Source organism: Gobio gobio (assembly GCF_949357685.1).
Source record: "Gobio gobio genome assembly, chromosome: 21".
NCBI classification, from domain to species: domain Eukaryota; kingdom Metazoa; phylum Chordata; class Actinopteri; order Cypriniformes; family Gobionidae; genus Gobio; species Gobio gobio.
In genome coordinates this window covers 16334343-16360811 of record NC_137117.1, presented here as the reverse complement: position 1 = coordinate 16360811, position 26469 = coordinate 16334343, and the positions used below count along the sequence as shown (strand labels likewise).

General features: G+C 36.7%; 2 protein-coding genes across 3 annotated transcripts; one reads left to right on the top strand and one right to left on the bottom strand.

The window, feature by feature from the left end:
* Positions 1 to 1858: 1858 nt before the first annotated feature.
* gdap1l1 (ganglioside induced differentiation associated protein 1-like 1) lies at positions 1859 to 22294 on the top strand. Its single transcript, XM_079803260.1, has 6 exons — positions 1859 to 2058; positions 9079 to 9271; positions 15823 to 15996; positions 17579 to 17673; positions 17813 to 17927; positions 19260 to 22294. The coding sequence occupies exons 1-6, from the start codon at positions 1879 to 1881 to the stop codon at positions 19601 to 19603; spliced, it is 1101 nt and encodes a 366-aa protein (XP_079659386.1). The 5' UTR covers positions 1859 to 1878; the 3' UTR covers positions 19604 to 22294.
* A 1044-nt stretch (positions 22295 to 23338) lies between these two features.
* On the bottom strand, positions 23339 to 25678 carry mfsd5 (major facilitator superfamily domain containing 5). Of its 2 annotated transcripts, none has more exons than XM_079803258.1 (3): positions 25504 to 25678; positions 25346 to 25405; positions 23339 to 25254 (listed from the first exon to the last, which is right to left on the bottom strand). In XM_079803258.1, the coding sequence occupies exon 3, from the start codon at positions 25157 to 25159 to the stop codon at positions 23714 to 23716; it is 1446 nt and encodes a 481-aa protein (XP_079659384.1). In that variant the 5' UTR covers positions 25160 to 25254; positions 25346 to 25405; positions 25504 to 25678; the 3' UTR covers positions 23339 to 23713. The 2 variants fall into 2 exon arrangements, with proteins under 2 accessions (XP_079659384.1, XP_079659385.1); XM_079803259.1 differs by having other exon boundaries at positions 23531 to 25254; positions 25357 to 25405; positions 25504 to 25673.
* Between the last annotated feature and the right edge of the window lie 791 nt (positions 25679 to 26469).

Below are 26469 nucleotides of genomic sequence, written 5' to 3'. Positions count from 1 at the left end.
CTCTAGTGATTACACCCATGGTTGCATGATTTCTTAAATATTTCCAAAAGAGGGCGCTAATCTGCCTTCAAAAAAAAATATTTTGAAGGCCTAGTCTGAAATACTGCAATAATTAAAAAAAATAACAATAAATTATAATTTATAATTTTAAATGGCAAAAATTGACCATAATTATTGCATAAATATAAAAAAATACCATCAAATCATCTCAAAATACAACATTAAAAAGAAAAAATATTATTGAAGAAAAATAAATTGTATTGGTTTTACTGGCGTGGAGGAAGTTACATTTTTATGTGTCCGGTCACTTATGACCGGGAAGACAACCAATGCAACCCCTAAACAAAGAGCACCAGAGGGTTAACTCACATTTTTAATTTCAATGACCTCAACATTTTAAGGAAACCAGGTTACTTATTTTTTTAAGTTAAACCAACTATTTTTTTACAGTGCTGTAAAAACAATATCAGTGTCTATAGAATGTTTCTTATTTATAGTCAGTTTCAAGCTGAATTTTTATTTATAATATTTTTGTATTTATTTATTCCTAATTAGTTGTTTTTTTCCTTACACTTTTTATAAGCCTACTTAGGAAATATTATAGCCTTGTTAACAAATAAAATGAAAAATGGAAGCTTAGATGAGTGACTCTATAAATAGGCAAAAGTCTATAGACATGATGTTGTTTTTACAGTATAGTTTCAAGCTGAAGTTTGAAAAATATAGCCTATATTTTCTGTACGGTAAAATGATTTGTCAGTCTTGGTCTAAGGTCGAGTGATTGTTGAACAGAGGCCAGCTTGCTCTGTCTGGATCATTATCCATGCACAATGCTCTCAGAGACACCTGTGTTAGCCCCACTTGATTTCACAGAAGAGCTTTAACATGCGTGGAGGGAAACCGCACCCTCTGCTGGTTGTCTTTTTGTATTGTGGTTGCCAGCTGTAATTATGACAGTAATATTCTTGATAAATCATTATTTAACAGAACAGATCACATCGTTTGAGATGAATAATTCACAGTCAGTCTATTTAGCGTTTTAAAAACATCTATTGTATCATATTATTAGGTTAATAGTTAAAAACAATACATTGAAATCCATTCAAATACCATTACTTGAATACACCATTACTTGGACAAATCTGTTCTCTATTACTTGTAATTATCTAAAATAAAATAATGTTTAGACGGTGCCATCCAGAGATTATATTGTAATAAAGACAAAAATCTGTAAATATTATTATATACATTTTGATAAATATTTAAATGTTGTGTAACCAATATGCAATTATCACATAGATGATATCAAACTGACTTTAAAAAAATATATATATTATAATAATAATAATGACAACAACGTGTATTCAAGGTGTTAGGGGAAATATTTCACTATACTTAAAAATAAAGGTCCCAAATGGGTGTTTTAGCATCAGTGAATGGAAAGGTTCTATGGATGTTAAAGGTTCTTCATGGAACCATCGATGCCAATAAAGAACCTTTATTTTTAAGAGTGTAGTTTTTACTTCATTCTTAGTCATTTTAGAGTCATTAAATCAACACTTTTTGTAGAAAATGGCAAACGTTTTTCAAATAACCAATAAGTGCATTTTGAATTAGATCCTGAAATGCTTATTTTGCATGAGCCCTTCTATACATTTATCGAGGACAGAGTAAATGAGCAGGTCGAAAGTGCGGCTGACGATGGTGTGTCGATGATGCCCCTGTTCGTGGTGCTGAAAGCTCCAAGCGCTCGTCCTCCCTACATCTCTCCCCTCCCTCCTGCCCTCTCTCTCTCTCTCTCTCTCTCTCTCTTTCTCTCTCTCTCTCCCCCTCTCCCTCTCCCTCTGCTCCTCTCTCACACGCACAGAATCCTCTGTCATGGCGTCTTCCAACAATGTTACTCCCACCAACTGTAGCTGGTGGCCCATATCAGCCATGGACGAAGATGGCAAAATCACAGACGGAGAGGAGAGTCACGAGCCCACGATAGAACACAAGCCATACTCCAAAGACAGGCTCGTTCTGTATCACTGGACTCAGTCCTTCAGCTCTCAAAAGGTAAGAAAAACACAGCATGAAAATGGTGGGTGAATCTATACTATGCAGTGGGACCAGTACTGCCAGACAGATAATATTGCGCTTTCTCTGGATGGACGCGTGTTTTATTGGCCTACCTGTCTGTGCCGTCCTTTATGAAGACATTACGAAACCTCAGCAAAAGATGGAACATTTTGATTTGACTAGCTCTAAGTAAAACGCATCCCAACATCATCGATCATTTACATGCATAGTGTCTATCAGACTGATTTAGGAGCAAATAAATAGCGGATTTAACTGTATACAACGGGCACAAAGCTATTGTTGAAGAGTTGTGTGTTGCTTTGCTCTGGAGGATGATGGAACTCTAAATTATTCATTAAAATGAGGCAGCTTTGTGAAAAACAAACGGTGATTTCGTATTCTGCTGTCAAATTTCAGTCAGGGTCTTTTGTGTCCCTCATGAATGTGTATACAATGACTTAACAATTAAATCAGGCACCAACTTTTACTATGTGTTATTATAGGCATTTTTATTAACATATCAGCAAAAAAGAGTACACTCATCTTATTTTTAATTCCTTTTGGCCAGTGTTTTCATCTGCTCCCTGCTGTATCATATTTTATAATTATTTTATTTCTTTTTTAAATGTATATATAGGCCTGTGTGTGTGTGTGTGTGTGTGTGTGTGTGTGTGTGTGTGTGTGTGTGTGTGTGTGTGTGTGTGTGTGTGTGTGTGTGTGTGTGTGTGTGTGTGTATACATTTTAATATATTAAAATATATGTACTATATATACACTGTATATACATAGTACATATATGCACATTTTAATATATATATATATATATATATATATATATATATATATATATATATATATATATATATATATATATATAAATACACACACACAGAGACTGTAAATATGCACACTTTATTATAATGAATATATATAACATGCTTCACACATTTACACAAATGCACACACATATATATACACCATCTAATTTTAAATATGATATAGATTGTGCATAGATATTTATTATTATGTTTTAAATGTTTATATATATGTAAATGCATTTGTGCATGTTTATGCATGTTATTCATTTTAATAAATATGAATAAATATTAATATAAAAAAAGTATAAAAACCATTACGCCTATGGTGAGTCCCCAGAAGGATAGCGCACCAGACATGTGTGTGTGTGTGTGTGTGTGTGTGTGTGTGTATACATTTTAATATATTAAAATATATGTACTATATATACACTGTATATACATAGTACATATATGCACATTTTAATATATATATATATATATATATATATATATACATATATATATATATATATATATATATATATATATATATATATATATATATATATATATATATATATATATATATATATATATATATATATATATATATATATACATACACACACACAGAGACTGTAAATATGCACACTTTATTATAATGAATATATATAACATGCTTCACACATTTACACAAATGCACACACATATATATACACCATCTAATTTTAAATATGATATAGATTGTGCATAGATATTTATTATTATGTTTTAAATGTTTATATATATGTAAATGTATTTGTGCATGTTTATGCATGTTATTCATTTTAATAAATATGAATAAATACATAATTTAGAAATAAATAGATATACATAAATATAAATAATACAATATTCATTTCACACATTTACACAAACACACACTATTATATATATGATATGACATGTTTTCAAAAAAACAATGTTTTCAAATCAAACTGTGCATACATGCACACACACACACACACACACACACACACACACACACACACACACACACACACACACACACACACACACACACACACACACACACACACACACACACACACACACACACACATATATATATATATATATATATATATATATATATATATATATATATATATATATATATATATATATAGGGTTAAACTGTCCTTTTTCTTTCTTATAGACACCTTGTCTTGTCATGACCTTGAGGCTAGTAATGGCTAAATGGCTGAATATGACCGTCAACGCTTTTTTTAAAGGCATTGCAAATTCAAACATATATTAAATGTTAAACGTAGCATGAGATGCCACAATGCAATTTCCTAACACATTCTTTGTCTGATAAATTGTTTATTCTAATAAAAAAATCACTGATTCAAAATGAAAAGGGCCCAAAATTTGGTGGAATGACGCACCAGGGGTCAGGCTTATTATTTTTTGTGCAAGAGATGCCTTTCTCCACTGTCAGTCTGCTGTTGCTGTTTGCGTGATTTGAATGAATGTCACGTGTTACCTAAGCCAAACCTGACTCCTGACAACAATTTTAAATTGACCAAAACATTGGTGAAGCTCAGATCGCAAAGTGATTTCATTTTGCTGATTACAGTAGTTACAGACTTGTATGGAAAGCTGAGCAAAAAATCAATGACCTGCCAAATCCATCGCCTATTTACTTACCACCAGCAGACTGAGAAATATAGTTAAACGTGGGAAAGCTTTACACCATTGAGTGTTTTTCTCTTAATGCCTCTGAGTAATGAGTTTCTGACTGCCTTTTTATAGAAATATTAATTGGAGAACACTTACTGGGGATGAGCCTCAAAACAGCCGTCATCTCAGAAAATGGATTGGCGCTGCTGACCTTTCAATATCACTGCCGTGTGCCTTTTTTTGTGTGATGAGTTGTGTTGAATCAATGTATCTTCTTGACGAAGCTGTAAAAAGTTAAGCCAGGGCTGCCACTTTTTGAGTTCAGCTTGGAGTGAGAGTGGGGGGAGAAGGGGTATTGACACAAATTTCAAGATTTGATTCATGAGCTTGCCATTTGATTTCAATGTCGATTCAATATCTATTCATTTGGTACGTGTGTACATGTACATTTTCCTTAAGGAAAAAAATCGAATGTTGTAAACTTAGGGAACCCTGAACTTTAAACCCTAATAAGTTGGCAAAATTTGAGGCAATCAGCTGCCTCAAATATTTGAAGTTAAGGAATTGGAAATTTAAGTAAGCAGAACTTGCAGATTTTTATTTTGTACTAATACATTTGAATTGCTCTAAACTTGAAATATTTGAGTAAGCTAGTTCATACATTAACTTAAAAATATCATGCAATCTCAAATTTTCAGTAGTTGAAACTTGACTAGCTTTAACTAGCTAATTCAATGCCTCTTTGCATATTGGTTACACAATGTTTTTGTAGCATTAGCATTGCTTAGCACTTGCTGAATGAGGACAATATAATACATTAAACATATATCTCTTCTCAAACTAAGCTCATGCTCAATTCATTACCATGATGGAAACCCTACATAACAGAAACTCTTCTAAACTAGCATAACAAACTAGCACTACTAAATCTCCACCTTAACATTAATCTTGCACAAAAAAACATAATATAACACATCATTTTGGCCTTTACTGTCCCTTTTGAGTGTCATGGCAAAGAATGCTGGGAAATAGAAAGCCCAGTTTCGGTTAAATTTAAGTTAGTCTATATTATAAGAAACAAGTTCATAAAACTCAAAACAAGAAACAATTCAGATTACTTAAAATGTGTCAGTTTTGAGAATTTAAAAGAAAAAGAAAGTTCTAAATACACACTAATTTGTTTCATTTGAGTTGGCTCTACTCAAACCAATTAATTATTCTGAGCATTATAGGGTTTACAATGTGTACATTATTATTAAAGGTTAATTAACTGATTTGTAGGCAATTTCATATAATAATAACAATACATTGGTAAAAATTATGTGTTGGATTTACTTTAAATATATATATGCACCATTTTTGTATCACACTTTTTTTTGGGATTAAACCCAACTTGGAATAATTTTACTTAAAATTAACAAGAAAACCTTTGTTATATGTACTTACATATTTGAGTTCACTCAACATTCTTTACTTTAAAATATATGTAACACGATAGAATCTACTAAGTAATGTTAAGTTAACACAATTCGCACATACTTGCATGTTACATATATTTTTTAGTAAAGAATGTTGAGTGAACTCAAATATTTAAGTACATACACTCACCTAAAGGATTATAAGGAACACCATACTAATACTGTGTTTGACCCCCTTTCGCCTTCAGAACTGCCTTAATTCTACGTGGCATTGATTTAACAAGGTGCTGAAAGCATTGTTTAGAAATGTTGGCCCATATTGATAGGATAGCATCTTGCAGTTGATGGAGATTTGTGGGATGCACATCCAGGGCATGAAGCTCCCGTTCCACCACATCCCAAAGATGCTCTATTGGGTTGAGATCTGGTGACTGTGGGGGCCATTTTAGTACAGTGAACTCATTGTCATGTTCAAGAAACCAATTTGAAATGATTCAAGCTTTGTGACATGGTGCATTATCCTGCTGGAAGTAGCCATCAGAGAATGGGTACATGGTAGTCATAAAGGGATGGACATGGTCAGAAACAATGCTCAGGTAGCCCGTGGCATTTAAACGATGCCCAATTGACACTAAGGGGCCTAAAGTGTGCCAAAAAAACATCCCCCATTTCACCACCACCACCAGCCTGCACAGTGGTAACAAGGCATGATAGATCCATGTTCTCATTCTGTTTATGCCAAATTCTGACTCTACCATCTGAATGTCTCAACATAAATCGAGACTCATCAGACCAGGCAACATTTTTCCAGTCTTCAACTGTCTAATTTTGGTGAGCTCGTGCAAATTGTAGCCTCTTTTTCCTATTTGTAGTGGAGATGAGTGGTACCCGGTGGGGTCTTCTGCTGTTGTAGCCCATCCGACTCAAGGTTGTGCGTGTTGTGGCTTCACAAATGCTTTGCTGCATACCTTGGTTGTAACGAGTGGTTATTTCAGTCAAAGTTGCTCTTCTATCAGCTTGAATCAGTCGGCCCATTCTCCTCTGACCTCTAGCATCAACAAGGCATTTTCGCCCACAGGACTGCCGCATACTGGATGTTTTTCCCTTTTCACAACATTCTTTGTAAACCCTAGAAATGGTTGTGTGTGAAAATCCCAGTAACTGAGCAGATTGTGAAATACTCAGACCGGCCCGTCTGGCACCAACAACCATGCCACGCTCAAAATTGCTTACATCACCTTTCTTTTCCATTCTGACATTCAGTTTGGAGTTCAGGAGATTGTCTTGACCAGGACCACACCCCTAAATGCATTGAAGCAACTGCCATGTGATTGGTTGATTAGATAATTGCATTAATGAGAAATTGAACAGGTGCTACTAATAATCCTTTAGGTGAGTGTATAACAAAGATTTTCTTTTCTTGTTCATTTTAAGTAAAATTATTCCAAGTTGGGTTTACTTAAAAAGTGTGATGCAAAAATGGTGTATATATATTTTAAGTAAATCCAACACATCATTTTTACCAGTGTATGATACATGATGATCCATTTAAATCGTATTAGAGTAAAAATATAATGAAAATGTAATATACCGTAGGCATGGTGCATAATGTTTGTCAAAACAGCACATTTTTCTTGCTAAATAGACATTGCTAAACAATGAATGGCTTTTCTTAGGTATTTATTGTTTATCAATATTTTTTAGTATTTATATTTTTTTTCTGTAAAGCTTACAAAATTTGAAGACTGAGACTTTGTTTCGTATCAAAACGAAAGAAACCTACTCCGTCTTGTCTGTCAGCGCATTGTCGCATGTTTTTTTTTTTTCTTTTCACTGTGTGAGAATACGTATGGCGTAAGTGTCAATTGAGTGACGGCAGCCCTGGTTACGCTGTAATACTGACTGAGCCTTTTCCAGTTGATTATTTTGTGTCTGTTCAAATCCAGACATTGCACAGTTGTTGTGAAGTGCTTCATCAGATGTGACTATTGGCTTTGCAACACTTCCCAGGCCTCAGCAGTCAAAGCTGAAAACAGTCGGACATTCATTAGGCATTGCTCAAGCTGCTGATTGATGCTCTTTTCACTCATCAGTCAGCGCTTGTTTTATCTTGATCGATTAATCTGGTTTCATAGAATGAGACTGGATTGTATCTTTAATGCTGCTTTTAACCAGAACTGGAAGGAAATCGTATATTAAGCAAGTATATTCTCTTTAAATAGCTATCTGAATCACATTGTGTTGTTTAGATTATAATGGCAAAATGTCAGGATGCAAAATCTCTGAACAGACAGCAAGGCTTTTTCCCATATTCCCATGTTATGTTTTATTAATATAGTTTCTATGTGTATAGTTGCTATAGTTACTGCAGTAGACCTTTCACTCTTAGAAGATTCTATATAGAATCTTAAAGGGTTCTGTTATGGCGATGCATTGAACCTTTCAGGGGTTCCCATATAGGAACATTTTGTAGATTTAGTTTTAATTCATTTTGATCCATTTTAATCAATTTTATGAATTAAGAAGTTCGTGAACTACTACATCATTTGACATTAAGTATCGTTTAAGACATTTATCCTTAGAACCTTTTTGGCATTAATGGTTCTTTAAAATGAGGGTTCTATATAGAAGCCAATTGAACCTTTTTTTCTAGTGTAGAGAGTCACTGTTTTATACAAAACATTGCATATTGAGTAAAAAACATTGAGCTATGTTTAGAGCCAAATGATAACAAGAAGAAATGTAAACCTACATGACGATAAACAAGCAATCAGATGATTTATTTAATCTAATTTTCTAACATCTGGCCAGCCAGACATTTAATTTCATAACTTGATTTTAATGATTGTTGAATAGATACAATGTTAAGTGGTTTGCGTTGTACGTAGCTGACATGAAGTGGGACCAAATTTCTCAGACCACTGTGAGAATGCTTTTATTTGATACAGTTTCCTTCATTACAGATTATATTATCAGCAAAGCTATACTAATAATGTAAAGATGAACTGCAAATTTAAGAATTTCCTAGTACTTGATATTTCGTTTTAATGACAACATTATAAAAATCTTTCAAAATTCTGAAACAGCATTGAGGCAGCCTAATGTCATGATGATGTCATGTGTGTGTTTTCTGGCAGGTGCGTCTGGTGATCAATGAGAAAGGGTTGCTGTGTGAAGAACGGGACGTCAGTATGCCTCTCAATGAGCAGAAGGAGCCTTGGTTCATGAGGCTCAACCTAGGGGAGGAAGTGCCGGTTTTCATCCACGGAGACACTATCGTCAGTGACTACAACCAAATCATTGATTATATAGAGACCAATTTTGTCGGAGGTATGGCAAACCACTTACTCATGACTGCAGAAAGACACCTTGCTTGTTACAGTACCTAACCCTCTATGGCAGGGGTGTCCGAACCTACTCATCGTCCTATACAGAGTTTAGCTCCAACTTGCCTCAACACACCTGCCTGGTAGTTTCTAGTATGCCTAGGTTGTGTTCGTGATCGCCCCCTTTACCCCCATTCTATATTCCCTAGTCCACTAATAATAGTTCACTTAAAGGCCCACTGAAGTGCCTTGAAACGCGCAGCATTATTCAATGTGTTGACGTAATTTCCCCTGAAACGGCTCCAGCTGTAAGCAGCTCCTCCCCTTTTTTGAAACAGCCAATAGCGTTTTGTTAATACCACAGTTTGACTAGAGCCTTTCCGTTTGGTAAAGCCAGAGTTTCCTCATCATCTCTAACCTTTTATCATCATAATCTCCTCCATATCACTTTGAAATACAGCATTCTGTGCAGAATTTAAATGGGTCTGATATGTTTTGTTGTCTGCGCCGACTCGCGCATATGATCCGCGCTGCGCTCTCGTGTCTCTAATCAACGGCTCTGGTCTAGAATATGTGTGTGCGCTGCGGCGGTGTGCGTGACACTGACGTCAAACCAGACTTCATTCGCCTCAACTGGAAGCATATTTACACTGTCTGAATCGTTTCCTATCGCATGTTTAGTGCGCTATGTGCCATTTACCATGTAGAAAATAGTAAATGTGTGAACAGCTGACCGATTTCAGCCGCAGCTTCAGCGTCTATTTATAGTGTAGGGGGCGGGGCTTCAGATTCTAGAGAGCATTTGATTGGACAGAAGATGAGATGAGAAGATGAATCCATGATCCATTTTAACGGAAGTGAGAGACTAAGATTTGAATGCTTATATCTCCTAAATGCAAATTTTGTCATTGTTTTGGAACACACCAGCTTATTCATAACCGTAAGGCTAAGATACTAACAGCTAAAAAACTTGATTTCAGGGCCTTTAAGGGAGTGAATGAAAACAAGTGAGTGAATTCAGACACTGAGTGTTGTGGAAGGGCTGCCGCTTTTGCATAGTTTTTGCTTGCTTTTTGAAAATGATTGAAACTTAGCTAACTGGCAGCTGCAGCTATAATGATAAGATTTATCTTGAGCTCTGCCGTGGAAACTAGTGCGTATAAACCTTAATTAAACAATTTATAATCAATTAAAAAGGAATTTAAACCTTTATATTACGCTGTCAGACGAGGGAATTAATTTGACGCACGACTCTCCCAGTGCATTGTGGGTACCATTATGGTGATCAGTGTTTCATTTAGTTGGGTAGTTTGACTTGACTTTTTAACATTAGTTTTTCTCTGGCTGCTGTAACTGTGTTTGTTATGGCAAGAAAAGCAAGAAAAAATGTGTTCAGATTATTGTCTTCTTGATAATAAAGATTTGATCATCATATAGAAGTCTTTTTCACTTTTTATACGTGATCGTTATTAATTATAGCAAACCTGTAATCAGAGCCGGCCCAGCCACTAAGCGAACCTTGCAATTGCAAAGGGCCCCGTGGCCAGCAGAGGGCCCCCTAGAGTCATTGCTGAAAAAAAATCATACATCAAAAGTAACATAAAATAAATAAATAAAAATAAAGAAAGAAATGGGCCTACAGTGCTCTTTATCAGGCATCATGATAAGCACAGTTGTTATTTATTTAGTTCTTTATTATGGCGAGTTCCCCGCTAATCTTGACCCCTGACTGACCCTGTGATGTCAGTCACATCATGTCACTCGTCAGTCAGTGACTCCGACGTCGACGATGTCTGACAACAAGAAACGAAAATATCTTTCTGGCCATGAAAAACGACAAAAGAAGAGGCTGGAAGAAGAAAAGAAGCAAGAAGATAAAGGTACGTAAACCTGTAGGCTTAATTTTCCGATACCTATGTATGTATGGATAATCTGCAGTCTAAATATAAGTTAGTCTCTCTCGCTCGCAGTATAGCGAGGCGGTTGTTATAGCGAATAAAAACCGCCTCGCAGCTCGCTATAGATTATCCCTCTTATTACATGGATACCTACCAAATCAATAAATAATTTGACACAAAATATTGATTGAAAAAGGAGTTTATTGATTTAAAAACGATTGTTGCTTCCGCCCAAGAAAAAAGTCCGTTCCGCGTCCAATGCAAAGCTCTGCTCAACGGTGTGTTATAGCTACTTCACAGCGGGCTGTTATCAAGACGTAACAGACCCGCATTCTACATTGGAATTCAACCAAGCCATGTAATAAATGCTAATAACATGCTGCAAAAAATTAGTTTAGTATTATACCATTTGTTGTGATGTTAAAGCATTTAACAGAACAATAAAACCCCAGTTTGGCTTCTTCACTAAAGGGCTAACATTAATTTACTCATTATGTCCCCTTTCCAGGGGCACTATTAAAGTATATGCTGCCAGTAAGCAAAGCTCCAGCTGTTGGTGAGTATAAAGGTACTGTAAAATGATAACCTTCTGCATTTTAAAAAATTAAGTCTAACTTTATGTATAATTATTTTCTTTATTGCAGCTCCATCAACCACTTCTTTTCCTGGTTCACAACACAGTCATGTCACCCAAGAAGACACAAATACACAAGTTTGGATTTTAATAGTTCTATTGAAATGTTACCTAATTCTTATTATTGTTACTTTTAATCTTGTTTGTGGTGTTTTAGATATTGTTAATTTTGTTTATTTGAAAAGTTAAAACATTTAAATGTTCTATTTATTATTTTATATAATAGTTTATTTAAATGTATTAAATATTACTCTATTTGCTCTATTTCATTTCAATTATATATAGGCTGTTGTTTGTGCCTCTTAAACTCTTGTATCAATTAAAAATGTTTCTTTGATTGTCAGTGAAAATCACTTTATCAGTCTTTTTATTCAGCAAGTTCAGCAGGGTGTTCATTGCACTGCACTGCCATTCAGCTCAGTGGTATCATAATTTTACTGTTAGACATCAAACATGGAACTCAACTCAAGAACTCAAGGTCTTTTATTGTCATTCTGTACATGTTGCCACATAAGAACGAAATACGTACTCAGGACCAGCAGCGTAAAAAAGAAAATTAGCATACAGTATACATAGAATAATTAAAACATAATTTAATAGACTAAAAAATAAAATAAAAACATAGTAGATATAATATGTACAGTATAGTTATAAGGTAGTCATTGCTTTTCTTTAGGCCTTACTTAAAACGGTCAAAGGGGCCTCCAACCAAATTTTGCTTAGGGCCCCCAAAGGTCTAGGGCCGGCTCTGCCTGTAATTCTACATTGTCCACTAAACATTTTGAACTCCAGCATCTATTAGAGTCACTCAGACATCAATATTAAGCATATGAATCTCAATAACGGTGACATGCTTAATGCCGCAATGCATTCTGGGAGCCATAGATGTGTTTTGTATGATGCACCCAGAATGATTTGCGGCATGAAGCATGTCACTGTTGAAAGCGCTATATAAATGCAGTCCATGCAGTCCATAACAGGTACAGAGCCCATCCTCAATGCTAAACAAATATGCACTTCTCTTCTTGTAGGATTACTGTTTAGATTTTTGAAAAACATAAATCATAATTATATAAACATAATTGTATTACTATACACAATTATAAATAAATAAATAATTGCAGTTTAATGAGAAAATCCATTACAGCATTTTCATGGTAGCGATATTCACTTTTTCTCAATTTACTGTAAAACTATGTTAGATCTGTAAACATTGGCTTACCGGATGTACAGAAATTGTTCTCTCTTTTAATTCTAACAGTGCAATTATATGTTGCCATATGTGTGTCGAAAGTTAAAGATAGGCCTGTGTAAGTAACACAAGCACTAAATCACCATCATTATAGCTCACTACATTTTCTCTCACACGGTTGCATGACTATGTGTCATTTTGAATGTCTTCACAGTTTGAATGTGGGAGTGTTCTCACTTTTCTGATCCAAGATCACTCACTCAAGTGAGAAGAGCTGAGCATGATCACTCAATCTCTCGGTGGTCTTTAAGAGAGACTTCTGAATTATATTTGACATTTTATTATATAATTTTAGTCATAAAGATGTTGCATTTATTTTAATATGAAACATGATTTTCATTTTGGACACTGACTATTTGACTAACATTTTCACATTTTATCTTTGACCAAATATATATTTTAAAACTTATAAAATAAAATGTAATTCAAATTATGTCTATATGTTAAATGTTTCAGGCTAAAGTAAATGCAAAAGTTAAAAAAAATTAAATAAAGCCTAATACTCTGAATGTATAAATATAAAACATAAACCATTTTGCATGGCATGTAAAAACCAAGCGGCAACCTCCCGCAGTTTCTCTTGAAGCCGATACGGAAGTGAATTAAACTGCAATTCATTGACTGGCCACTATAGGGACAGGCTCCAGAAGGGAGCAGAATCTCATTGAGCCCCATGTTAAAATGCCCAACTTTACAGCAGAAAAACACATGTTTACAGCCTGGTACAAATTGTGGTTTTGGTCTATACGGCTAATTTTGCCCTTCATGACAACTGTGAGGCTGGTTAATTTTTTTATAACTCATTCGTTTACATTATATAAAGCCTTAAAGTTCTGCATAATTAAGGGCGTGGCCACTTTGAGTGACAGGTGGATTGCCGTTTGTCTGCTGTCTGTTAGTCATCACGTCACCTCAGCTCCAGCCACGTCCCGCCTCTTTGCCAATTGTCAGTTATCCGGAAGTGACGCACGATGACAACGGCCGGCTTTACGCTTCAAAAACTCTCTTCAGAAACTTACGGGTGACGTCACGGACACTAGGTCCATTTTTTTACAGTCTATGGTAAAAAACCTGCTTGACATACATATACAGTATGATTCTCTATTTCCTGATGTTAATGAGTTTATGTTCTTAAGAACAAATTGTGAAAATGCTTGTTCACACATATTATGTTAGATGTTACGCTACTGGCCAACCCAATTCACAGTCGGCATCGCCATAATTTATAATGAGGCTTGGCAGAGTGGACAAAGGGGATGCTAAGAGAACGTTTACACCACAACGATGTACTTAAAACTGAAACGGTTTTCCTTTGTATTTTCCGCTTTCAGACGACACCATTGTCAATACGATTCCCGTTCACACGGATCAGTGAAAACATGTCTAAAAGCGCTGTATAATGAATGCCAGGCCAGTAGTTGGCGATGTCACTTTTTAAAGAAACACTACATGACTATAGACTGAACATGTAATAGACATGCACATGACACCACGTTTTCACTAATTCACGTTTTTGTAGTTTAAACGGAGACGATAACACGGGTACACTTTGAAACCTGTTTTCAAAAGTTAGCTTTTTCAGGCCTCCAATATGCCATAGTCATGTAAATGAATGGCCAAAACGCATAACATTTATGTTTTTAGTTGAAAATGATGACACGTGATCAGCCCCTTAGAGACAATGCAGATTTGCATGTTGTTTGCCTCTTGGTGGTGTGGCATAGTTCAGCTGTTTGTGTGCTAGAGAAATAGAGAGATATATTGATTGTGTTTTTATCGGATGAATTGATTTTCCACAGTGAGCTTGAAGAGCTCCGGGTCAGCATGCTGGAGGTGCAGAGCAATGTAAAATGGGATACCCCTTTGTTTAATTCCCTATCTGCCATTTAACAATAGTGTCATGCTTATTTTTTCCAGACATGACAGCTTTTTCTCTCACTTTTTCTCACAAATGTTTAACTTAATCTGACTTCTTCAGTCTAGATTGGTCACCAAAACATCTATAATATTTGAAAAAGCTATCTGTTTACATGTTTCATTCATTTTAATATCAGTGGCTTGTGATTTAAATGCTCCTTGCAACAACAACAAAAAAAGAAAAGAAAAAGGCTAGAACTTTGACAATTACATTTCTTGTGTTTTGCTTATATTTATATATTTGTTTTTTGTATGAAATGTGAAGCATTGAACAATTAATGGAAATAAGGGGGCACCTGTTAACATGCAACCACTTTTATGAAAAAAAGAAAGAAATGCCAATACAAACTAAAACAGATATAGTCCATCTTTGGACTACAGGCATAATCATGATCTTATTTGAAAGAAGACACTTGGCAGTTTGTTGTCTTAAAGATAATTCATTCAAACAAATGTCTAATATCTTGATGACACAAAACTGACCTATGACAACTAAATTGACACTTAAACTTGTTGCTGTTTAGAAACTCAATGCACATAAAGCTTCAAAACTATGCCATGTGATTTTATTTAGAGGAGACTCTAAAATGCTAACTGATGTTTATTCACATCTTCTAAGCATCCATTCAGTCTTTTATCTCTATTTTCTTGGGCTATGTTCACACTGCAGGCAAAAGTGGCCCAAATCCGACATTTTTGCTCATATGTGCCTTAGATCTCTCCATTCATGTTCAGTCTATCCCTGCACACATTTACACCTCTCCGGCCAGGATATATGACCAGATCAGAGGAGTCATGGGTGTATTTATGTATATTAAAATACTTTTGTGTGTGTGTGTTCTTTGTTCTTTCAGACACAGTAGCCCAGCTGATTCCGGATGAAGGCACTCCATTATATGCAAGGGTACAGCAGTACCGCGAGCTGCTGGATGGACTGCCCATGGATGCTTACACACATGGATGCATCCTGCATCCTGAACTCACAATTGACTCCATGATCCCAAAGTACGCCACTGCTGAAATACGTAGTAAGTGATGCTACAATTCAGTGCACCATTAGTTCTAGAGATACTGTACAACATTGCAAAGAATTGGATTTATTTTGTGAAATATGTGTACTCTTAAAAATAAAGTTGCGCTGTGCATTATGTGATGTGGAAGTGTTTGTTGACAGTTTGCACTTTAGCATGGCAGCTCGCGGACAAAGTTGGAGTAGTGAGGAGATGCGGAGCCTCATAGAAACTTGGTCTGATGACCATATTAGGTCCCAAATTTCGAAATCTCACAAGAACAGCGCAATCTACACTTGAAGTGACGAGCGATGCGTGCTCGCCGTTTGCAGTGCATTAGAACGTTGTTTTCAAGCCGCATTTGCTTCATTATAGAAATGTATTGTTTGCATATTGTGGTGTTTACAAACAATGTAATAGATTATGGCCAGTGACAAAACCAGCCGGCGAAGTCGCAGTTTAGGAAATACGCCATGGCCAATGAGTGATGTGGATGTTGTCATGTGACTGCATTTTGGTTCGTTTCAACTGGTTCGGACCAAAGCAATCAGTGTGCTGTGAAAAGGAACCAAAAAAGCTGAAAAATGCTACAATGTATAATTGTTTGCCCTTGGTTCGGACCAAATGAACCGAACAAGAGATGTGAAAGCACTTTTAGAAATACAAAGACGGTGCGCATTAATATGAATGGGAAAAAGTGTAATGCGCTATATGGCAAAATAAGTCCCGCCTTCTAAATAAAACAGCCAATCGCCAGTTGGTAAAGTCCCTCCGTCAGTTGCTGTTAGAAGCTCTGATTGCTTTAGAAACAGTCCGTTTCTGAGACACGCGCTTACCACTACTGACTATAACTTATTCTGCTAACTCGAACTGTCTACTACAGTCTGCTAATACTCTAATGAGAGTTAGTTGACATGTAGTTGCAAAGTTACTTATAGTTAGACTGCCTAAAGTGGACCACTGAAATAAAGTGTTAACAAACCCCTTTTTAGAATCTTTATTTGTAAGCGTGTTGAAAGCAAAATCTGATTCTTTACAAAAACCTGCTTAGTCTGGGAATCCCCATCTCAAATGTTGACTGTAAAGTGACATCCTCTCACTAAAATGCTCTAATGCTGGCCTGTTTATTCAGAGTTCATCGATATTCAATCCAGTGTAAACCCGTATTGCTCACCTACCTACCTAACGTGCCAGTACAGTGTAAATCAAGCCAAAGAGTTGATCCAGCCAATGTATTGCAGCATAATAAATTGTCATGGAAACCCAGCATAATTGCAAATAAATCTCTTTTATGGTTTATAACTTGGAAGGAGTCCCTATGATAGGTGTTGTTTATCACGGTCACTGTTTTGATTTTATGTGTAAAGTCTTATTAAATCCCATCATTACTTGTCAGGAACATTAAAACTATGCAGAAAATAGTGCCAGTTCACAGTGTGCCACCCGACAGTTACAGTATTAACCACTGTACAAATAACTCATCATGAAGGAATACATGACCCGGATAACTTTACTGATTTCTGGGGTTTTACATTGTGAATATGTAACCAGATGAAAGCTTCTCTTACTGACATAGACATTCTGGTCTGATTTCTCTCAGGACATTTGGCCAACGCAGCATCTGAACTGATGAAGCTGGACCATGAAGAACCCCAATTGACAGAGCCATACCTCTCCAAGCAGAAAAAGCTCATGGTAAGCTAGCAGGTTTACATGTTGTGTATCACAATCTTAGCTGAGATGTTATTTTAGCTGAAATATGAGATTGCGGTCATATCTTAATCTGAAAATGAAATAATAGCTTTTCCTGGTCTTGAATGCTTACATTTTGTAGGCAAAGATCTTGGACCACGACAATGTGAACTACCTGAAAAAAATTCTTGGAGAGTTGGCAATGGTGCTAGACCAAGTAGAGGCAGAGCTGGAAAAAAGAAAACTGGAATATCAAGGTGTGTTTTCTGTTTATTTTTATCTTAATTTATAACGTATAAAAATAAAATAATCCCAATAAAATACATGTTGTTAAATTTATTTGACATTTTATTTTATTTAAAAAAAAAACATAATATTAAATAATCTTATTTTAACCTTAACGATCATGTTTAAAAATATTTTGTTTTTTATTTGATTTTATTAAAACAAAACAACATTAATAAAAATATAACAAATGTTACTTTACTAAAAACTAACTATGGTTGTTTTATTTTATAGTAGGGCTGCACGATTTGGGGAAAATATCTAATTGCGATTATTCTGGGTAAAATTGCGATTGAGATTTAAAATGCGATTTTTATTTTATTTTTAATTTTTACAAATGAAAAGTATGTTTATAAAATTTTGTTTTATATATTAATATGACAAATAATAATAATTATTATAATTATTATTATTGCTAAATAAAAATATTTAACAAAATAAGAAATCCATGTTTTTCTTCAATGTACAGGAGATTTTATCCCCACAGTGGATGCAAAAGAGGCTCATATTTCATATTAAAGATAGACTTTAAGAAATTGATATCACAGATAAAAAAGCACAGATTTTTTATAATAATAATATAATTTTTTACAGTAAATCCTTAGACCTTTCCAATGATTTTTAGTCATAGGATGTCTACATATTAACAGGTAACCCAGCAGTTTTTTTGTAAAAAGTTTTCTTTTTCAAAAGTTTAATTCATACTGGAAGCCAGAGGGCGCCCTCGAGCAGAAACTCCACATTGCCCTCAGAGAAGTAATAGCTTTCAGGATTTTCATAATAATAAAGTATGCAGTGCTGATTGTCTGCCTCATTCTGTGAAGAGAAGCCACATCAGCTCACAAACACTCGACTGACGATATGAAGTGAGTTAAAACGGGTTATTAAACGTATTTTGTTGGACAACATATTACTAGTTTGTGAAGATGTTTGACACGTGTTGCTTTTTCAAATGCACATTTTAATCGACACAAATTCGCAGTGCTTTCAGACGGAGCGGCGTTTAATCCTGATCACAGACACGCTGGGCATTTTTTATTTAATTAAAATCGCAGCCTTTGCACTTTCATAATCGCACATAACCCAAATCGCGATTGCGGTTCAATTTCGATTAATCGTGCAGCCCTAATTTATAGCATATTATTATTATTTAAAAAATACAAAATATTTTTAAACATGAAGTTTATTGATTTTTCTTGGTGCATTTGTTAGTCTATTGGTTTCCATTAGAAATATTTGCTTTGAGCTGTCTCCGATCTTACTTTTTAAACAAAATCTACAAATTGTCTTTCCTGTCTACACAGGTCAAAAATGTGAATTATGGCTTTGTGGACCTACTTTTACACTAGCTGATATTTGTCTTGGAGCCACATTGCACAGGCTCAAGTTCTTGGGACTCTCAAGGAAATACTGGGAGGACGGGAGCCGGCCGAACCTGCAGTCGTTTTTTGAGCGGGTGCAGAAGCGCTACGCTTTCCGCAAGGTGCTGGGGGACATCCACACGACCCTGCTCTCTGCAGTTCTACCCAATGCATTCCGAATGGTAAAAAAGAAGCCGCCCTCCTTCTTTGGGGCGTCCTTCTTAATGGGCTCTCTTGGGGGGATGGGCTATTTTGCCTATTGGTTTTTAAAAAAGAAATACATGTAGTGAATGTGCTCTTGTAGTGTTTTGTGTCTGTGTATCTGTGTGATGTTCGAACTTTTCGGTAACACTGTTTTACGAGAGCAGGAAAATCAAGACAATATACAGAGGTTAACACTATTACTTACTTGGGTGAATACTTAAATAAATATATAATGAGAACATTCCAAGACTAGGAATTCTTCTTAACAGCACCTTCTCTGGTAATTGATGCCTTCATTTTTTTTTTTTTATGACTTACTGGTTTATTTTATTCATATTTGGCTTGCATACTGCATAACTATATTCTACACATTCTGACATTTAAGACACCTTTATTCGATTATAAGGTATAGCACAACGGCCAAATAAACCTTAAGTGTATTATAAACCTACATTTCAAAATAATGTTTATTAAAGGTGCAGTAAGCGATTTCTGAGAAAGGCCCCGTCCCAGTTGGTACACCTGCGGTCATGTCGACTAACAATAGCCGCAATGTGCGCATCTCCGTTAAGTCCACATGACCGCAGGGTGTCCCGTTTGTCATTTTAGGTTTTAGAAGGATGCTCTCGAACGCCCCCTTTTCAGCCGATATGCGCCTTCATTGCACACTTTTGTGGAGCCCGCAAGTCTGCAAGCTCTGGAGCAGACTTCTACCAGACAGTCAAAGCGGCATTACATCACGATCGTGTGGACTCTGAGGAAAATCGTGAGGGCTTAAGGTTCCCATTTGGGACAGGGCCAAACACTGCTGATATTTGAATTCAACCCAAACAAACACACCCTTCTCTTCTTTTCTCTGCCCCCTAGAGGCTGCGGTCTTTAGCGTCCTTGTTAGCGCGCACATCTCCCATGCCAGAAACACCAGTTTGAATCCTACTCAAACCAGTTTATGTCCCGCTCGGAGCGGGGAGAGTATAACTGGAGGGGTTATATTGGTGCCTTGACCTGGATGGGAGTGAGGTTTAGGGGGGGTGAGTGTAACCGAGGCCAGTTAGTGAGAGCTGTGAAGGTAAACCTCACTCCCCTGATCTCAAGAGACACACTACTGACTGATGCTAGAGGCTTCAGTGTTTAGCGTCCTTGTTAGCGCGCCCACCTTCCAGTTTCCAGAAGCACAGCAGCTCCAGACAAACAATGAGACTCAAAACTGTCCTGTTACTATAGCTAAGATTACAACAACAGCATATCTTGGTTCTGTGAAACAGCAAAACCAGTGTTACTCACATATGGAGCAGAAACAACACAACCTCGGCATCCATTTTCAGGCCATAGTTCTCTCCAGCGCTGGAAAGCGTTTCTAATATTAACACGGGTCCTAAAGCTCTGGCCTGATCATAACCTTTCCTTTTCCAGTGAAATCCTCAATTTCTCTCAGACATCTCTCTTTCTACAGTCTTTCTTCAGATCTCCCTCTCATCATGAGTGGACACGCCCTCTACTGCTGATTGGCTACAAGTGTGTTGTGCTACTCAGTCTGATCCACTTTCAACAGCATTTCTCAGAAATTGCTTGCATCTATAAAGTACTGTGAATTCTTAATTAAGCATCTTTTTTATGCATTATTGGCCATTGATGGGTTTCCAAACACTTTGCACTTAAAAGACTCAAAATTATGAAACTTGTCAGCATTCAGTCACTCATATTTTAGTGCACATTTACATGTTAAACACTGTTCATTAGCAGAATCCAACACGTCGCAATGTCCAGTGCTAACAAACATTTCACGGGCCTACATTTTCAGAATATTACACGTCTTACCAAGAATGCAAAAACAGAAAACACTAAAGAGAACAGAATGTGTTCCTCATACAAGACTGCCAATCTAAGCATTTTCTTTCCAATGTGATTTTTTTTTGTTTTGTTTTTCATCACTAGCTAAATTTCTCTACAAAACCACAGGATGAGTAAAGTTTCTTTCCTGAAATGTAGGTGGTGTAAAAGTGAATGTGAAGTGCCAGTTCAGAGTGTAAAAGATACTGGGACATCTGGTATGAAAACAAACATACCGTTTTATTCAGTAGAAAAACTAGGCTTATAATAAAAATCAAACGGCCATTTAAACTAGTATATCCATTTTTAAGCATGCAACTGTTTGATGCAATGGGTTTATAACCAAAGACAATGACAGTTTGTTTTCTTTCTTTGCAAGTTTTCAGTAATGTTCAAAAAAAAGAAGAGCTTGTGTACATTCTTCTTCTTATGTCATCTTAATTTGACTTACTAAAAACTGTGAGACACCATTAAATGTTTGCCAGCAAACACAATATAACTGAATTATATATATTATATGAGAGTTCTATATCACCTCACACACAAGCCATATACAACTGTGCAGATGTATTAATACTATTATTATTTATTTTAAGTACTGCCGTTAGTCATTTTCAATACTATAACAAATGTACAGTACGTCTGAGATTCATTTCTCAACACCTCGAATCTCATAGAAACACACTTAATCTGGAATGTTGGATATAAACTGCAATAAGTGGCAATCCCTACTCTAAAACGGAATGAATGGAAGTTAAATTAACACGTGAAAACTATATTGATGTCTGTGGTCATTAGACTTCACAATAGACTCTTTTATTTTGTAATTTTTATTTTTATATTTTTAAAATATGCATTTATTTACAGTGCTTTCTAAGATGTTTGTTCATGAGCCTTAATTTGTTCAGTTGCCATCGATTTCAATAAACGAAAATGCTTACCTTAACCTCTTCGTATTGTCTGTGTGCAGTACAAGCTAGATATAAAAATGATCATGTGTTACAAAAACAGCTGATGAATCAATGAAACAAATGCCTATTTCTTTTAATAGGAAATCCATTGGACTGCAGCATTTCTGTAGCTCAAAAAGTAGAGCACAGTGTTATCAATGTATGAATTTGAGTTTGATGCATGAATTGATAAAAATGTATAATGTACCTTGAATGCATTAAAAGGTTAGTTCACCCAAAAATGAAAATTCTGTCAGTAATTACTCACCCTCATGTCGTTCCAAACCCGTAAGACCATCGTTCATCTTCAGAACACAAATTAAGATTTTTTTTTTTTTTTAATCCGAGAGCTCTCTGACCCCTCCATAGACAGCAATTTAATGACCGCTTTAAAGTCCCAGAAAGGCATGTGACTCGAGTGGCTCAACCTTAATTTTATGAAGCGACGAGAATGTTGTTTTTTTGGCGCACAAAAAACTAAAATAACTTTATTCAACAATCTCTTCTCGTCTGTGTCAGACTCCTACGCCGTTTACGCTGGTCAGCTCACGCATGCGTTGTGGTGCTCACGTGAACCGCTTCGGCCAATGGGAAGCCGGCGTTCTGGCGTAGCTCTGACGTAACTCGGAAGTGTTGGACTGTATTTACTACGTCAACAGCGTAGAAGACTGACACAGACGTGAAGAAATTGTTGAATAAAGACATTATTTTTGTTTGTTTTTTTGCGCACAGAAAGTATTCTCATCACTTCATTACATTAAGGTTGAGCCACTGGAGTCACATGGACTATTTTAACAATGTCTTTACTACCTTTCTGGACCTTGAAAGTGGTCATTAAATTGCTGTCTATGGAGGGGTCAAAGAGCTCTCGGATCTCATCAAAAATATCTTAATCTGTGTTCTGAAGATGAACGAAGGTCTTACGGGTTTGGAGCGGCATGAGGGTGAGGAATTAATGACACAATTTAATTTTTGGGTGAACTAACCCTTTAATGCAATGTAAATTGCTTAAAAGCATCTGCATTGTAACTGCAATTTAAATGTAAGTAAATGTAGTCTTTATTACAAAATTACATTTCATTTATTTGCCATTCAGATTCCTATTGAATTTGAGAGTAAAATACCCCAAAAATATTTGAATTTAAATAATCTGGTATCGCTTTTCTAGATGGATAGATGGATGGATTGGTTTTGTTTTTTATTAAATAAGTATAAACATTAGCTGATTTTAAGGTGTTTATTGGTTCTATTATCATTGCAATTAGAAGAAGAAAATAATAAAACCCATGTACTTTCTGATTTGTTTTACCCATAAATACATCTGTTTAACTAAACAGCATTCATAAAGAAAACATAGCATACAAAAAAAAACCCAGTCCTTATATTGAAATCCAGTGTCCGTCTTCTAAAAACTCAGATTTCTCCCTCTAATTTGGTCCCCTCTAGTCTGAGGTCTGCATCATTCCTGCCCACAGTGAAAAGACTGATGACAGCAAGCAGAGCCGCCAGCATCATCCCCGCACAGCCTGCAAACATGTGTCTCGTGCCACTGCCAGCCTCACCCGCACCAGCGCCCGACACCTCCCCATGAAGAGCCAGCAGCCCCAGGCAAGCCAGGAGGTGAAGAGGCAAACGAAACCAAGCCAGCACGGCAGCTCTGCGTTCCATGGGAACCACGCGGCCCTGGAGAAAACTTACCGCTGGGAAATAAAGCCCGCAGGCTAGTTCAAGCAGAAGGAAGGCGAGAAGAGATTCCCTCGGCCGGGGCTGGCCAGGCACAGTGGAGAATGTCAGCATGAAGAAGGAGAAGAAAGCTAGTAGAACAGCTAAGCAGAGCAGGTGACCAGGTTGGAGTCGATATGGGGCCGACGTGGCTAGCCGGAAAAGCGTGGAACCAGCCAAGCTGGCCGCCATCAGACTGGAGAAAATGATTCCTAGCGGCGGGCCGTGTGGGTCCAGTACAGGAGTCCAAAGAAAAACAAATATATAGAGAACACTTTCAAAAAGTGCCTGAACGCCACCTAAAAGCATAACACGGCGGTCTGACAGCAGGCAACGCAGGCCGTCCACACAGCCACGCCAGAAACGGGCCCGCGTTGACATTTGCACCTTGGGGGCGTTTACAGGGTTGAGAAGGGGGGCGTTCTTGTCTCTGTGTGCACCCTCTTGTCTGTCCTCCTGACCCCATTCGGACAGCACAAACCAGGCACAGGCGGCAAGGCTAGGGATCGCCAAAAGAAACGGAGCGACCGGCCCCAGGCCAAGCCATTCAGCAAACAAATTCGCCACCAGCCCGGCGCCGACTGCCAGTCCGTGATTCCAATTTGCAACCCTACCGAAAGTAACAGGGATCCATTCTTTGGGAAAATCATGGACGTCAACATGACCATGCACATACCAGGCCTCAAAAGTGCTGGTTAGCAGAGAGATGGACAGGCCTCCTAGAACACGTCCTAGTATGAGCACAAAATAGTCTTGTGACAGCTTGGTAATGCAGCAGATTGAATAGGCCAGGCAGAAGAGGAGACACGTCTGTCTTCGCCCAAGAAATTGTGGTAGCCAGCCAGCCACTGGGGCAAATAGCACGCAAGAAGCCAGACCGAATACATATAGGATGGCGATCTGAGACTCCAGGAAGTTGTAATGTCTGTACAGTTTATAAAGGTATGGTCCCTGCAGCCAGTCTGCCCAGAGGGCCAGGAGATACGCCTTCAGAAAGAGCTTCTGAAAACGTTGGAATGCCGGATTGGCGACAGCTGTCTGTGTGGTCTGGACCGAGATGAGACGACGGGCAGCGATCTCTAAAGCCACGCACAGTCCTGCCAAGACTATAAATGCCAGGTATGCTGTCACAAACATGTTGGTCAAAAGTTTTCAGGTGACTGGAGAAATCCTAAATAATCCTAGATCATCCTCCTCCTACAGCTCTTGGTCCAGTGAAATGTATGGTTCATCTGAGGAAAGGAAAAAATGACAAATGGTGTAAGGAGGAGTGCATAAAAGACCATAAATGTCAAACAAATGTTAATAGCAATTGTTTTGTACCAAAAAATTACATTCTTCATCGTGCGACTGCTGGATCATGTCAGACTGACAGCTCGAATTCTGAAATGAGCCACATGGTCACTATTAATACATTATATAAATAAAAACAGACCCATAAAATATATATTATAAATATATAGACCCATAAATACGCCTACCTTACTCTTAACATCGTACTGAGAAGTTTGCAAGTCTTCGCTATTTTTGGGAGGTAAAAAACCTTTTCTATGCCATGATTTCAGATGATTTTACAGCATAAATGTTTGCAATATTTGCATTTCTGCTCTACAATATCCGTGTGTTTCTCAAACGTGTGTTTCCGGGTAGTGACGCAAAACAAACGAAGTACGTCTGTGCGTAACTCATAAATATTAATTACGTATCACGGTGTACGTAAGCGTAACGTAACCAATCAGTAGAGCTCTTTGGTTTGTTACGAAGCAGAAGTTAACAAATAGAAGAATTAACGAATTCTTCTCTGGTCAGAGATTGCTTGACAATATGAATATTAATTAGGGTATGTAGCAGGACTCTCCTCTTGAATTAAGCGTAAATGAAACGTGAGCATGACTATATTATCATAAGTTGAAATTCCATTTCGCTACTGCGGGTGACCACACGATGGCACTATAACACCGTTTACTATGTAAAGCAATATGGAATACATTATGGAATACATCTCTAATGGCTCTCAGACAATACAATACCACTAAAATATCATGGCTTCTACAAATAAGTAGATAACATCGTGTCTATAACATCGTAGCATAAAAATACAATACATTCAATATGGCTATATGCTAATTCTGTTAAAACTTATAAATAAAGACTAAATAGGTAGCCTATGCTCTTCCAGTGTCTTGAATTAAACTGGATTAACTGAGTCAGTTTGACAACCAAAACGTGACTGACAGTTTCAGGCCAGTTTCAATTATTTCTACATCACTCTGAGAAGCTCCTGACATAAAGTCTACCGAGGAAAGGCATGCCAACTATTTATGGTTCGTCTACTTATTTTATCTTCAGAAATAAAGCATGCGCTGATACTGCAATAAGTTACAGCAGGCAAAGCTCACCAAGGCTGCATTTATTTGATCAACATATAAGAAAAATATGCAACTGTT